The sequence below is a fragment of the Morus notabilis genome, unplaced genomic scaffold, assembly GCF_000414095.1.
Source record: "Morus notabilis unplaced genomic scaffold, ASM41409v2 Scaffold1676, whole genome shotgun sequence".
NCBI lineage: Eukaryota > Viridiplantae > Streptophyta > Magnoliopsida > Rosales > Moraceae > Morus > Morus notabilis.
This window is the reverse complement of record NW_010361122.1, coordinates 32,501-48,801: the sequence shown is the minus strand read 5'-3', so window position 1 is coordinate 48,801 and position 16,301 is coordinate 32,501. Positions and strand designations below refer to the sequence as shown.

The window sequence follows — 16,301 nt, the reverse complement described above, 5'->3', positions numbered from 1 at the left end:
TATATATATATATATATGTATACACACATATTTATATTTTCTTCAGGGAAGGGCAAGATATATTTGGTAAAAGAATAGATACGTACTTATTTGGCATATGAAGATCTGAAACTTTAAATGGAAAACCTTGATTAAGGCTCTACTCTTTTTCTTTCCAAAAAGAGCACAAAACGACTACTACTATCTAACAAAAGGACGTTTGGAAGGGAGATTCGTGCTATGATTCGAATAATGGTTCGTGATTCGTTATAGTATTTTCTCACAAAAAAACACACGTAAAACGAGAATAATTCTAAATTATAGTTCTGAATCTATGAACTAAACGTCAATGTTTCATGTAGGTTTCGGTTATATATATATATATACACATTTATATTTTCTTCAGGGGAAGTGCAAGATATATTTGGTAAAAGAATAGATACCTACTTATTTGGCATATGAAGATCTGAAACTTTAAATGGAAAAGCTAATACTTTTGTTCCATCAAGATAAGATGTGGACATAGTTATTAGTCTAACTTTTCAAGCTAAAGGAGAATCGACTTTAAACTTCCATATTAACCTGAAGAGAAATCATCGGCAGAGGTAAAAAAGAAAAACTGGTTTTGAAGCACATTAACCCTTTCCACACTACTTTGTCAGCGATCACGATAAAGAAAAACTCCAACTGATTATTGACAAATTTACCACCAAGTAAAAGTCAAATTATAAATTTGACATTTAATTGCTAGTCATTACAAAATATTGTTCTTTTTATTGATATATAAAGTTTCCTTTTATGAGTTTTAATAAGCTTAATAATTATGACAAAAAATAAATATAACATTTGAATTAACATTATGCATTAAAGTACAAAATAAAGTAGCACATCAAACATGTATTTTTTTATAATTTTTAGTAACAGATATAGACATTGACGTATTGGTCTAACTTATGATATAAAGGTTGTCAATTGATCATATATTGGTCTTGCACTTTTTAAGGGCTCGTTTAATTCGCTGATTCGAGTTTTTAATTCGAGTTGAGATGTGATTTTATATAAGATCTTTTTACTATAGCAAAAAAGTTAGATGTGACTGTTTTTTAGAGCTTTTTACTGTAGTAAAACTCAAATTTTAAACTCGAATCAGTGAAATGAACGAGGCCTAGGTCTATGTTCTTTAAGCCCGTCCTCTTGTCTCCATCACCGCGTTAGTTTGACTTCTGAATTTGTCGCATATTTGCTACATACAAGATAGTTTAAGAGGGTGGATTCTATAATCAGATCAAATCAATTGTAACGGACTGGCTAAATAGATAAAAAGGTGGGCATATAATGTTACTGAAGCATCATAAATAAAATGAACTTTGATATGTTGACATATCAAATTGTATATTTCACATCATTTACACTTTAAAGCCTCCATAAATACAGTAGTCTGACCAAATCAATAATAATAGAATCTCCAAAATTAAATTTGTGTATATCAATTAATGTGATAATAATTCTTCTTACCAAATAAGAAAAAAAAGAAAAAAGAAAAGAGAGAACGAGTCACATATTGAATTGCGATATAAATTATACTGATTATATATTTTCCATATTGAAATGCAGTACTGATTAGTATTTGTCATGTTAATATTGCTGAGTACGTACCTTGTTCAACAATAGTTTTAATTACATGAAAAATGGACCACTTAATCTATATATATATGCTAGTGGCATAAATGAGCGTTGCTGTTAGACTCCGCCAAGCCCCAGCTCCGCAAGGCACAGCGGTGAGTGCCTTGCGGAGCTGAGCCTTCGTGGAGTGCTTGAGCGTTTTCCTTAAATATTTGCGCGTTTATCATGTCAGAATACTGCAGATTATTGCAATAATTACAATACCCTTTGACAATGTTCATTTCTCAGCCGCCATTACATGCAGTGATAGCTACTACCAATAAGTGGTTTGACATATTGGCTTCATGGCTTTGGGGATACGTACGTTTTTCTAGCTACTACCAATATGTACGTGGTTTGGCATATTGATATTGGCTTCATGGCTTGTGCATGCGTACCTCACTCTATGTACGTTGTTTCCGTTTCAAATAAAGAAAACGATGGCCGTGTACTTATTTCACTTCATCTCTCACCTTGACAAACAAAACGATGGCCGTTTATTTGGATTGAAAGAAAGACAAAACTTCCCTTTCTTTCTCTTCTTTCTTTTTTATCCCTTCGACGGCCAGAGATATTTTTTTATTTTAGAAAGATTGCCAAAAAAGAAAGAAAGAATCTAAATAAAGGCGCATATGCGGGAAGGGGGCCCCACTACTTCTTCATTCAGGGGGGGAGACTAGCCTCATTACTTCCCACTGGGCGAGACTAGTTCGCTCTATCCCTTCACTTAACCGAAAGCGTACACTCGATAGGGAACTTTTATTATCAAATGGGTTGGTTTATTAGCGCACTCACACCAAGTGCTACCACCTCATCCTGTTCCTGAACGGTGAGGCACCCCAAGCCCCTGTAACATTTGGCTTGTTGCGTCATTCTGCCCTGGGATAGTTGGGCCGGGCCTGGTGAATGGATTCTGTTTTTGTTTTTCACGTTTTTTGAGAAAGAAAAAATAAAAACGTTTATAAAACGACGTTTGGCTCAATAAAGAGAAAAACCAGAAATGAAAACGATTTTTTAGTTTAGTGTAAAATGAGAGAGAAATAAAAAATGACTTTTAGTCGTTTTTATTTTTTATTTTCGTTTTCTATTAAGACACTGTTGGGAAACCACTGCATCTCAAAAGCTCGACTTGTGAGAGATGGGCCAACAATAGTTTTAACACTCCCCCTCACGTGTGGGACACACACGTGATGATTTAAGGGAGGAAGAAGAGTGCACGGAGGATCGAACACACGACCTCTGGCTCTGATACCATATTAAGACACTGTTGGGAAACCACTGCATCTCAAAAGCTCGAACTTGTGAGAGATGGGCCAACAATAGTTTTAACATTTTCTCTTCTCTCGAGCAAAGAGAGAACGAGAGACATTAATGGGTTTTTTGTACACTGAAAACAATCTCTTTGATAAAACTATTAAACGCATTTTTAAAAATGATTTATGTCTGAGATTGAAAACGTTTTCATTTTCATTTTCATACAAAAAAATAATTACAGCCTAATGGTAACCCAACTTATGATTCCTCCAGCATTATTTCCCCAACTACCTAATCCAGCTAACCCGCGAAGATATAGCGTAATTCTTTACTGTCTGATCTTCATTTTGTTCGCGATATTCCTCCTTATCATGATTTTCATCTCGATTTCATGGATTCTCTTTAAGCCACACCTCTCTCGTGACTCTCTCCAACTTCAACCTGATCATAACAAGTCATGCTATCAAATCCAGCTCACATTACGGAACCCAACAAGAGAATTAAGCTCCGTTTTGATCATTATGAAGTTGTTTTGTCTTAACGAGAAATCGTTCTCTCGAATGCCGGCAAAAGGTCTATTTTTGGTGGTGGAGAAGATGAGTCAAAAGGAATTGATGTTCAAATTGGGTAGTAAAAGATGTTGTGAATACTCTATGATGTGCAGAAGGTTAGTCGTGGGTTAACCTTTGAATCGTGTGCTAAAGCGTCTGCAAGGTAACCTTTGAAGATGAGTCAAAGTGAACGTTTGGTTTACGAATTTAAAATTACGATTCAAAATTATTTTTAATTTACGTGTGTTTTTTATAAGAGAAAATACTATAGTGAGTCACGATTTAAACTATAACGTGAATCATCATACTAAATATCCTCTAAATTTTTACATTTGAGTAGTGCTATTTTTTGTATTAAATTTATCATATTTTATATTTAATAGTAAATTTATATGACAAATTTAGTATTTAATTACTTAGTTGATTTTTTTAATTTTTTATTAAATCATTACAATATTTGTATTTCATAAAAATACAAATATTTTCGTATTTGATATGGCCTTTTAATGAAATTGTCATATTTACTTTAAAAAAAATTATGGTATTATTTGTTTTCGTTTTTATCCCTTCATACCCCAATGCATATATTTTATTAGATATATAGTAGTCGTAAGCCATGTAAGTATGAAAACCAAATAATAATAAAAAAAAGCTAATAGAAATTTTTTAAAAAGCATTAATTAGAAAGTAGACAAGAAATGAGTTAGAAAGATATAATTTAGTAAAAAGTCATGTGTATATATATATATATATATATATTTAAAAAAGAGTAGTAATTGTAGCCTTGTAAAGATCTTAGTGAGAAGAGATTTGGGAGAGAGAGAAATCGAGAGACACAGAAGGTTTTAATGGAGATAATTTAAGGCCAGTTTGATAATATATTTACATTTATGATTCTGATTCTGTTAAAGTATTTTTTAATTTGAATTTAAAAAATTTTCACCAATGGTTCTCTTACAAAATTTTCGTCAATGAATCAGAATTAAAATAATCGAGAAAATTACAAATTCTATCTTCTTAAGTACCTGATTACTAAAGTTATTCCTTTTAAAAAATTTTACCCCTTGACTAATTCTAGTTTAAAATGTATAAATATATGGGCTAATATTAAAGGGTAGAAATAAAAAACTCCATTTCAAACGAATTTTTAAAAATTGCCCTTAACCTTAATCTTTTAAATTGGATCATCAAAGGAGAAAAAGAACAATTTTGAACAACGAAAACAAGTGTGTAATTTTGATTTTACGTTGTCTCAATTATAGAAAATTTTTAATAAAAAATATAAGAGAATTTATCTGGTGTTCCTTTTTTTTTAAAACGCCGGTGTTTCTTATTTATCAACCGTCAGATTTATATTATTTTTCAATCTGCTTTGACTTTTAATCAGATTTAATACAGATCCGACGGTTGATAAATAAAGAACATCGGTGTTCTAAAAAAGAAGAAACACAAAATAAAACTCAAAATATAAACACAAAGGCGAATATGAGATGGAAAATGCTTCTCCATGGATTAACAAAATCTTGCATCACACCCATGATATATGAAGATAGTTCAATGAAACTTGATGAAAAACAATCAATATATAAAAATCAAATCACAAGAGAGATATATAGAGCGTTGAGTGTCCCTACTTCCTAGCATGGACAAGGCAGGTGGAATTAAGGGCAGCGGCACCATGCTTCTTATGCCTCTTAGCGAAAGTTGGATCTGGTCAGAGCTTGCGGGTTAGCTGTTGACGGCATCTATGGGGCAGCATTTGGGTGCGATGACGGGGCTGCTCGACGACGTATGGGAATTGTTTTGGCGCGGCAGGGGGCACGTGTTTGGGTGCTACTCGACGGTGTCCTCCAACACCCATTTGGGCACGGCGGCGATGATTTTCTGCAGGATTAATTTCAAAAATTTCCTATAAATTATGACTCTTGTAACACTTTGCCTCATAAATTTTAAAACGTAACATCCGTTTCCCCTAAATTTTGTTCCGTTAACAAGTTTTCCCATTCTGTTACAATGAGCGACAGAATTGTCAGTGTCATTTATTTAGTGAGAATTGAAAACGCAATTACGTTTATACCTCATAATCAGATAATTCTTTATTTTATTGAAAAAATTCACCATATTTGTTCCCCCATTTTCTTTCTTTTTTTTCCTCATTTTGTTCCTCATTTTCCTTCTTGGGATTCACATTACCCCAAGTTTCCTCACTCCCTCTCCTTCACTTCCACATCTCTATCTCTCTCTTCCCTCAAACCTTGAACCGTTTTCCCGAGCAAAAAGCACATAGAAAGAAAATGAACATGGACACTATTGCAGGCACAAGGAGACCTTGTTTCATCGAAGAAGACAACGGCCTAGCCTCCCTAGCCGACATGGAGGCTGGATTCTCTGACATCCACCACCACAACTAGAACCACACGTTTTACTCTCGGCCTCTAGATTCTCTTGACAAGTTTTGTTCTTTTCGTGTTTGATTCTAAGGGGTTGTTCTTTTAGAGTGTAACTTGAGTGTAGTTTTTGAGTTGAATTTGAGTTATAACTTGAGTTAAAGTTGTAACTTGAATAAAGTTGAGTAAAGCTGAATAAAGTTGAAACTTAAAAGAACGTGAACTTGAATAAAGTTGGAACTGAAGTTGTCTTTTTTTGAGTTTTTTGGACAAAAGAACATGCCCTAAATCTTTAGGGAGAAAGGAGTTAGAGAGAGAAAGTTTGTTGGAGAGAGGCATAGAGATGCTTAATGGTGATGGAGAGGGCCATGAACGTTATTTGCAGGCTCTTTATTTGGGTTTGATTGTGACCAGTTCATGTTGCAGGTTAATTTATGATAATATCATCTTTAGATGGGTCACGTGCCTGACACGTGGTGAATTCCGTCACTCATTATAACAGAAGGGAAAAACTTATTAACGAAATAAAATTTGGAAGAAACAGATGTTACGTTTTAAAATTTAAGAGACAAAATATTACGAGAGTTATAGTTCGAAAGGAATTTTTGAAATTAATCATTTTCTGAATGGATATTTTAAGTAAGCATTAGGTTTTATGATTTGGGTTTTTTTTTCCTATTAAAATTTGAAATTTTTTTAATTTTTTAATCTTATATTAGAAGTAATTTATTGATAATTAGAGTTTTAGTTTAAATTTAAATTTTTAAATCAATTTTTATTCTTTAATTAGGGTCACATCAGCATTAATTGAACAAAAGGTAACAGAATAAGCATTTTAAAGTTGTACAGACTAACTTTTAAAATTTAAGGACAAGATGGATAAGTGATTAAAGTTTGGGGGGTAAAAATAAAATTTATCCTTTATTTATTCTTTGCCGTCCAAACCGGCCTTCAGAAGGAACTACAAGACGAGTGATCACTCTCAACCTCTCTCCATCAAAAAATAAAAAATAAAAAATAAAAAATAAAAAAAGAATTGTTGCTTTGAAATCCCCGTTTCCTCTCACTACTCAAAACTCCACCGCTTCACTCCACTTCAAAACCAAAATCCCCCAAACCCAAAGCTTTTCACTTTCATCCATGGCGGATCCTTCCAGACCCGTCACCGGCTACCCAGCCCCTCCTCCATCCTCCTATACCCAACCCAACGGCTACCCTTACCCCGCCCATCCCCATCCCCAGCATCCTCCGCCGCCGCCGCCCAACTACGCCTACCCCTACACCTACGACTCCTCCGCGGCCGCCACCTCCCGCGCCGCCTTCCTCCGCCGTCTCATCTTCGCCATGATCGCCTTCTTCATAATCTCTGCCTCTGTCGTCTTCATCGTCTGGCTCGTCCTCCGCCCCCGCATCCCCAAGTTCTGGGTCGACTCCGTCTCTGTCTCCAACCTCAACACCTCCGCCCAAACCCTCTCCGGCGACTGGGCCGTCGGATTTTCCGTCTACAATCCCAATAAGAAGATGTCCATCGCCTACGACCAGATCAACTCGGACATCGCCTACAAAAAGGCCTTCCTGTCCGAAACCCGCATCGCGCCGTTCGATCAGGGGAAGCGGAATCGAATGGCCATCAACGCAACCTTCTCGGCGAAGAACTCGTACGTGGAGGATTGGGTCGTGAAGGGGATTTCCGAGGACCGAGGTCGTGGAACTGTGAATTTTCATGTTAGGGTTTGGGCGAGGGTCGGATTTCGGGCCGGCGGGTGGAGGCTGAGGAGGAGGTTGCTTAGGGTTATTTGCGACAATGTCGGCGTCGGAATTTCGTCAAGCTCAGGCTCCGGGAAGCTCGCCGGGAATGCCGGGTTGGTATTTGAGTTTGGATTTGACTTGATTTGACTTTTTTTTTTAAATAATTTTTTTGGTATGTGTTATTTATTTAGTTCTTACTATATTTTCTCTTCCACCTTTTTGAAATGGAGATATGACATGATATGATATGATTTGAGTTGAAGGTTGAATGATGATGATGAGGTAGTTAGTGGTAGTTAGAAATCAGATGTAAATGGCTGTACAGGTTAAACTTGCCAATTTTATTTATTTGGTTTTTACTTGGGTTCCATTTTCATTTTCTTTTTTTTTTTTGGAAGAATTTGGATTTTTTCTTGTTATTTTTGTGTTACTTGTGACGCCTATGTATTGGATTTTGATGGTAATAGTTTGCTTAGCGTTTTACTTGCTGATTATGAGCAGGAAAGTCTGTGTGCTAGTAAATACTAAAACCTAGGAGAGAAATGAGTAGGTGTATCGAAATATGCGGCATTTATTGCCAAAACTTTGTGATGACCGTGGTTTAGCCTTGTTAGTTTCTCCTGGTTAAATTTAGTGCAAAATAGATGGACTTAAGGATGTTGTAGCTTGTGTCAAGGAACTCCAATACTAGGTGGGTTGGATTTGAATCGTGATGTGTCCGTTGTATTATGTAAAGTTTTGAGGATGCCATTTATTTGGTTGATTTGTTTGTGTTGGGTCACCAAGTCTTGAAAATATGAATTTCAATGATATTTCAATGGAGGACTTTTTAAGTATTAATTTTGAGAAACATGTCAAGAAGACTTCTTTTATGTTGATACAAGAGCAATGACGACGTTTTGGCATTGACGTTTGTGAACCACGATAACCTGTATCTTGTAGTCACTATTTGTTGGGATTGCGGGAATTGACTTGGGAAAGATGTATTTAGGTATTATTTTGTAAAAAACTTGCTTTCAAAAAAGTTACATTGTAGTTGAATTCCTTAAGTCTGAAATAAAATATTAGTCTGTGTCAGCGCGTTTCTGTCTTTCCACTGCGCAGGATGGTGATCTTGGGTAGCAGATATTAAGGGGCCGTTTGTTTGATACGTTTAAACTCATGGTTTTGATTCTGCTACAGTGTTTTTCTCTCACAAAAAATTTGAATTTCAAATGCCAAACGAGCCCTAAGTTGGTGTCGTATGAAGAATTATACTGGATTACTTTAATTGTATTGCCTAGAAGGAAAATCACCTAGCTCCTATCTTAGGCCGTTAGAGTTACTGTCTTGTCATGGCTTGTTAGGGCCATTTTGTTTTGGTTCTTCATGCATTCGTGCTAGATACATCTTTGTAGCTGGAAGTTGAACCCTTTTAGAGCTACTTGTTCTATTAAAGAGACCATTTTGTGTAGATTCTTGTCCACATTCTTAACTTGGTTACTCCCAATGGCTGGAAGCTCTATTCTGTCTAAATCAGTTGTCAAATTTTCTATCTGTATAAGTGTGTGAATAGCGATATGATTAGATGCCGAATCTAGTTTAATCTTTAGCATTTAGGTAAAGTCATTGTAGCTCTGCGCATTCAGGGGGTTCTATGGCTTCATGTGAAATCAAAATACTTATGACAAACTTTAGATTTGTTTTCTGGGCATTGACGGTCTTAACTTAATTAGATTTTCAGATGAAGCTGCGTGACACCTTAGAAATGTTCATTCAAGGGTCTAACCTGAGCTTGATTCGGTTTTTTTTTTTTTTTTTTTTTTTTTTTTTTTTGAGGACTACGTCCTGTTTTCTTGGTAAGAATAACCCTGCACCAACTTTTCTACTCACTGGTTTTTGGGTGCTTTGGATTTTCAGTTTACCATAGGGAGTAAATTGGGCAATTTCTCTCTAACTCTAAAATTGCAAGGAGGGAGAGGGATGTGGGGATCAATGGAAGGATTTTGGAAACCATGTTTGTTTGGCATGGTAGAAAAGACGGGGACCGGATTGTGTGAGGGATTTGAAATCCCAATAGGTCAATATGGAGGGATTAGAGGAGAGAGTCCATAACGAAGACATTATCAGAAGGGTCCTGCCCTTACTCCATTTTCCTCATCTTCCTGTTTCTTTCCTGCTTAACAAACATAGTGATAAGAACCCTCATCTTTGGGAAATATCACCGCAGAGTGGAGAAAGACTGTAGAAAATATGAGAATTCTTTACTGACTAATTTCTGATTTACACGGTACAGGAAATCAGCAACTGTTGTGGCCTGTTTATCATTGCCGCCGCTGTTCAATATCAGACCCCCGAGAGTATCAGTATGTTAAATTTGCTGTAGGTCAGCCTCTGGGGTATTACCTCTCCCGGAGCCTCTCTGCACTCACCCATCACTTTGTGGTGTGGTGGGCGGCATTTAGGGCTAACCCTAAAAGGAGAGTTCCTTATCGGAGATACGCTTTTCTAGGTGACGATGTTGTCATTCTAGATAGTGATGTGGCAAGGGAGTATTACCTAAGAGCCTTGGATCTCTCCTATCACACTAAGCGGACCTCGACCCAACTAATTGTCTGCTTTACAACGAACTACCCATTTCCTCTCTATATTCTCCTTTCGTACTCTAACCAACTACCACAGCCACTTTGCAACTTCTAACTAACTTCCAAACTGACTAAACTCAGCCGAAAGAAATAACAAAAACACAACCCATATCTGTCTTAGACTCTTAGTTGTTCCTATTTCAAAAACATAGCCTTAGTTTGAAAGCTTTATGAGTTGAGAACTGGTACTCTTGAGGAAGGAGGAAACCCATGTCAGTTAAGAATCTTAAAGAAGGTTATTTTCCTAAAGAATAGTTTGGCTACATGCTTCTTAGCGGAAATATGGAAGTACTTTCCTTTTCTAAGTTGTTGGATTACGTTCTAAGTTCACTTGCTTTTATGGTGGTATATGATAAAACTGCAGAATAAAGCTAGCCGTGAATTCGCTTATGGATACTATGGCCTCGTTCACTTTGCGGATTTGAATTTTCAATTTGAGTTGAGATGTGATATTTTATGAGAGCTTTTCACTGTAGCAGAAAAAAGTTAGATGTGACATTTTCTGAGTGCTTTTTACTGTAGAAATCTAAAACTGAAAACTCGAATCGGTGAAATGAACGAGGTCTATATGTAGTCAATTGGTTCTCAAAACCAAGTTTTTCTGAAAGTCAAATTGTTATGCTGTGAATTCTGGGAATCGCATAGAACTGAGCCCTCCAAGTTATTTGTTCCTCTAAAAATCTTTGTTGGTTATGACCTACGATAAAAACCACCGTCTTAGCTTTTCAGATTTTTAGATATTTTCTTCAGTTTTGTCCCTTTTTTTTTTTTTTTTTTTTTTTTTTTTTTTTTTTTTTTTTTTTTTTGTAATCTCTAGCGTGCTTTTGCTGTTATTTCTTTGTTATAGTAGCTCTTGGAATTGCAAAAAGTGATTTGGAGAATAAAAAATGCTTGAGGAATCAAAGCCGTTTTGCTACCAACACATGCATAAAGTCTGATTCACCGAAGGAAAAGAAGGGGAAAAAACAAAGAATATATTAGGGGAATATTAAGCATTTTAAGCTACGTTCTAGTGGACAATGCTGTGAACGCCCACTTTTCACACCTAGAAGCTATTTTACATTCTTCGGACTATGTTGCAGAAACGACGAGAAAATTACAGATTTTAACTCTTTAAGTAATTAATTTATTAAAATATTCTTTTTAAAAAAACTAATTCTAATCTAAAAGGTAGAATTATATGGGTTAATGTTGAGGGATAGAAATAAAGAAGACTCAATTTTAATGAGTATTTTTAAAAATCTCCCTAAAATATTAGTTTTGTAATTAGATTGTACAACAACTATTGTTTACGTGACATGTTTAATCTTTGTTAAAAATCCTAAAGAGGGGTTTTTTTTTTTTTTTTTTGGTTAATCAGGAATGTTATGTTTTAAAAATCGGAGCATAAAGTGTAATAAAGATTATAATTTATGTGGAATTTTTATAATTAATCAAATAATGTGACGTAATTAGTTAAAAGGAGCATAATTTTTTATCTTAACATTTTTTTTTTGTTTAATTAATATATGTCATATCCGATGTCGATTACCCAAAGGTTTTCTAAACAAAAGCTATTTAGCCAAAAGATCAAAGAAAAAAAAATAACGAGATATTAAAATGCAATTGCATAAGATATTTGATTTAAAATTAAAGAAGTTATGTTTTTCTTTTTTGAAAAAATAAAAGAAAATTTTGGGCTTATCATTGTTCTTAAAAAGATTAAATACTAGAGAAAAAATTGAAGTAAGATGAATTATTGTTGTTATTGTTATTGTTATTTTTATTTTACTAAGGAACTAAAGATGCATTCTTGATCTGTTGCAATTACAACTTTGATATGATTGTAGATTATAATAATTTAGAATAACTATTGCCTATATGTTACTTATAGTTAAAAATGGATTTGTCAGCGAAAATAGTCTTTTTGTTGTTTCTTTTTTCCTTTTTTGAAGAAAAATATTCTTTGTCTTTGCTTACGTGGACTTGAGTAATAAATAGTTAAGGGTAACAGAAATAAACCAGATAGAGAACGAGAATTGGAGAATAAAATTATCCAAGAAAAGGACTTAACGGGAAAACAAAAGGAAGAAAAATAGGGTCTTGTCCAACCATGCAATTTAAAAAATTAAGTTTTTTCGTTTTTGTTTTTTAAATTGTTCCATGAAAATAAAACATGTTTTGATAATAATTCTTAGGAACAATTTTGAAATATAAAATAAAATAAAAACCTATTTTTTGTTGTTATCAATATTCTCACCACCAGAGTTGTTTTAACTTTCAAATATTTACTTCTTAAAAAATGCAGAAAATAGATAAGCTTGAAATAATTTACTTTGCATAACAAAATGAATGACTTAGTGAAATTCTAGAATTTTTTTTAACCAAATAAAAACTTTAAACTTCTTTAAAGAAAAATAACCGTTAGGTTCAACATAATTATTAAAATCCATACTGTGAAATAAACTTAAAAAGTCTAAAGTATTCTTCAAATAAAAACCACCATAAACTAAAGTTTCAAAACAATAAAAATAAAAATTAAAACTTTATTTAAAATCAAACACTTTCATTCCATAATCGTTTCTCCAGTTTTCTCATCACGCATAGCTCGCATCCGCTCCAAAATTCTTTATGACTACATCTTACCCTTGAATTGGCCCGCAACATGAATTAACTTATACAAGCAAAAGCTTAGTAAGATACTTAAATCTCACAAACATAAATGAACATTTTTATTCATAAAACAATAAACGTCATCATGAAAATAGATATTTTTGAATATATTATAACTTTAAAATCCATCATATATTGAGCATCGCGTTGTAATGTCATAGCGTGCTAGTCATGGAGAGCATAGGATAGCAAATCTCATACCAACCGTGACAATAAATCTGCTCACCGGATAAAAAACTGTTCACCGGTCACTATCGAGGTTGTACAATACAATGCTATTTAAAAACATAAAAAATACATATATACATTTCTCTTCAAAACGTCATCATAAGAGAAATATTAAAAGAGTCATAACATCATCATAAATGTCGAAATCATATACTTTTCAATTGTTCAATTCATGTTGCAGGTGAGAGTGTACTTACTTGAACGCTTTACTTAATCTTTTTAAATATATTAACGGTGACGCGATGAATGAGGTTCTCGGGAGCTCGCCTCTTAAACCGTTCATATCATAAATCATAAATAAAATTACTAAAAAAAACTTAATAACTCATCAAACACACCGATTACGTTAAAACAACATAATAATTGTAAAAATTATAAGCCTCCTCTTCTATTTTACTTTTTCGAATACTGAAGCCTACCTTAAGAGCATAAACATTGTAAAAATTATAAGATTCCTCTTCTATTTTAAACTCCATATCAGTTTTTAGAATCGCCTCATCACAAATCGTTGAAAGAATCAATTCGTAGCATTTTTGCCTTCAAACTTTTCTTCATCTCCAAAATCCAACTAATTTGCCTTCAAATTTTAAACTCATTCGAGTTTTGTTATAGTAAAAAGCTCTCACAAACAATCACATCTAACTTTTTTGTTACAGTAAAAAGCTCTTACATAAAGTCACATCTTAACTCAAATTAAAAATTCAAATTAGCGAACTAAACGGGCTATGAAGTACTTCCTCTGAAAAGTCATGGTTTTCCATGATCTACAATAAAATGTAACAAATTCTATTGTGAGCAATATATTAATTATCAATTCATTTGCATACAAAAATAAACGTATTAATTATATTTTTTATAAAATAAAATGGGAAATTAAAAGTAGAAATTCACGTGAAAAATAGTAATTCATTAACTATAACATGCATACTAAACAGATGTACTACATATTTGTAAAATAAAATTGGAAATTAGAAGTTCAAATTGACATGAAAAAAATATAATTCGCAAACGATATGAGATATATTCCTAATTGTATACGTATTCAACTCCTTTACAAAATAATACAAAATAGGGATGACGAATGATTGCCGTTTTCCAATTAAAATTACCTGCAAAGTGAATTTAGTGCTTGAATGGCGACAAAAAGTAAGTCCAAGAGTTTGCAGCGGCGTATAAGATGAAAAACATACATTTTTAAGTTAAATTCATCAAACATCCTTGAACTTTCTTCTCCTGTACGGAAAATTATTCTATTTTAAATTTGAACTCTTTAAGCATCTCAAATTTAATCCTTCAGTTTAATTTCATTAAATTTTGGACGAAAAATGTTAACATATTAGTAGTAAGCTATAAACAAATGAGTAAATGTTGTTGACCACCATTTCTTTTAAAAAGGGACATTAGAAGTCCAATACGAAACATAGAAAGAGTTCTTCCACTTAAATTCATCAATGATAAACAGTTAAATCTGTCCATAATCAACTTTTCCTCCAAACCAAAAAAATTAAAAAAACCTGTCAATAATCACAATGACTGATGCACCAATTAAGCGACTAGTAGGGGCATTTGCTCCTACTATATTTTTTCAAATTTCTATTTTTATGCATTATTTTATTTTTCTTTTCAATTTTATCCCATTAATTTTTTTTTAATTCATTTCACTTGAATCCATGGCTACCATGAAATGTAACTTTATCTCTCTCACAAATTCTTTTGATGAGTTCTCGTCTTTTTTTTTTTTATCTTTATATTTTCTCTTTACATAATTTTTTCTATGAAAAAAACACTCTGTACCTGTTCTATATTGGCTTAAACAACTACTAGTTATGTAAAAGTTATCCTTAAATTGAATGTTACATATATTCTATGATTGAATACCATAATATATATATATATATATGTTAACTGTGAGAATTGATTAGTATATTCACGTAATTTCGTTGATTTTGTACTCAACTGATGATATTGTTATTTCAAATCAAACATGCAAAACTAAAACTAGCAGCACCCCTTGATCTTGGGCCTTGGGGCGTGCAATAATCGCATGTTGGAATTGTTTTTGTGATTGAGGATAATAGACGTATTGTGATAATAATTAGAGGTGCAAAGGCAAAATTTCCAAAGTGTTATTTTCTTAGATGAAATTACATGATTATCCATTTTTTCCATCCAAAATTTAACGGAATGTGACTGAAGGATTAAATTTGAGACATTAAAAAAGTTTAAAGTTTAAGTTAGTACACTTTTTAGTATAGGCACTAACAGAAGAAGAAAGATGAAAAAGCTCAGGGACTTATGATGAATTTAACTCTATTTTTTTTAACCCTGAAATTGCCTTTATGAAATGAGAGAGAGGGAGGTCACCGAGTATGAAACGGAAGGGTAAAAAAAAAAGAAAAAAGAAAAGGATGTTAACGGAAGCACACTCACAGCAGTAATGTAGAATAATAATAGTGAATTGTGTCATTTAAATGAGTTGAAATTCTTAATTGAGAAGACACAATTTAATTGGGGAGCAGAAAATAGGGACATATAAGGGGGGACATAGAACTGGTTCCCTAGTATCTACCTACCATCACACGTTTTCTAATATCAGGTAAATATTCATTTTTTGATATGATGCTCTTGAAATATACTCCTTACTCATCCACGTCCAGAGTGGCCACACAACACAAACTCATCGTTGATTTAAATTAAATAGGAATTACAATGAAGTACGTATAGGACAAGCACAACTTTGTCTTACTTTGTCGTTAACAGTTTGATATCTGCATAGAGCATCACACTTGCTCTCTGAATTGGGCAATCAATTTTTTAAATACGATGTAAAAGAAAATGAAGAAAGATAGTCCAATGACAGCAGTGGCAGTTGCAAGTGGAGTGGAATGTGCCAACACCGCGTAGGTACCAGTGACAAATGCAATCACCATTGCTCCCATGGACAACATCGTCAGACATAATGATAACATAGCGAGCGACAGCCTCATGGACTTATCCCCGTGTGACACCACGAAGAGGTTGGTAAAAACAGAAGCAATGGACAGCACCATGGCTATGGTGTCTGTTATCATGAACGCCTTGAATGCTGTAACTTCCCTTAGAATTGCCGACCCCTGCAGTGGCCCTTCATCGCTAACATAACCCCCAGGTAACGTAAAACCCGCTGCAAATGTGACTGTGGCAATGAGTGTAGCCGCTATTAGTTGAGCTTGTGA

At 33.8% G+C, this 16,301-nt stretch overlaps 2 protein-coding genes across 4 annotated transcripts in view; one reads left to right on the top strand and one right to left on the bottom strand.

Annotated features, from left to right (window-relative positions):
• Positions 1-6,792: 6,792 nt before the first annotated feature.
• On the top strand, positions 6,793-10,261 carry LOC21385345. The gene is made up of 4 exons (XM_010098543.2): positions 6,793-7,695; positions 7,846-7,864; positions 9,482-9,641; positions 9,858-10,261. Exons 1-4 carry the CDS (start codon positions 6,974-6,976, stop codon positions 10,259-10,261), a joined length of 1,305 nt encoding a protein of 434 aa, XP_010096845.2. The 5' UTR covers positions 6,793-6,973.
• A 5,484-nt stretch (positions 10,262-15,745) lies between these two features.
• Positions 15,746-16,301, bottom strand: part of LOC21385344 (ankyrin repeat-containing protein At5g02620) — a 9,665-nt gene continuing 9,109 nt past the window's right edge. For all 3 annotated transcript variants that reach the window (XM_024165875.1, XM_010098542.2, XM_024165876.1), the window contains exon 4: positions 15,746-16,301. This exon is cut by the window's right edge and continues 123 nt beyond it. In XM_024165875.1, coding sequence (XP_024021643.1) covers positions 15,867-16,301 — 435 coding nt within the window. In that variant the 3' untranslated portion in view covers positions 15,746-15,866.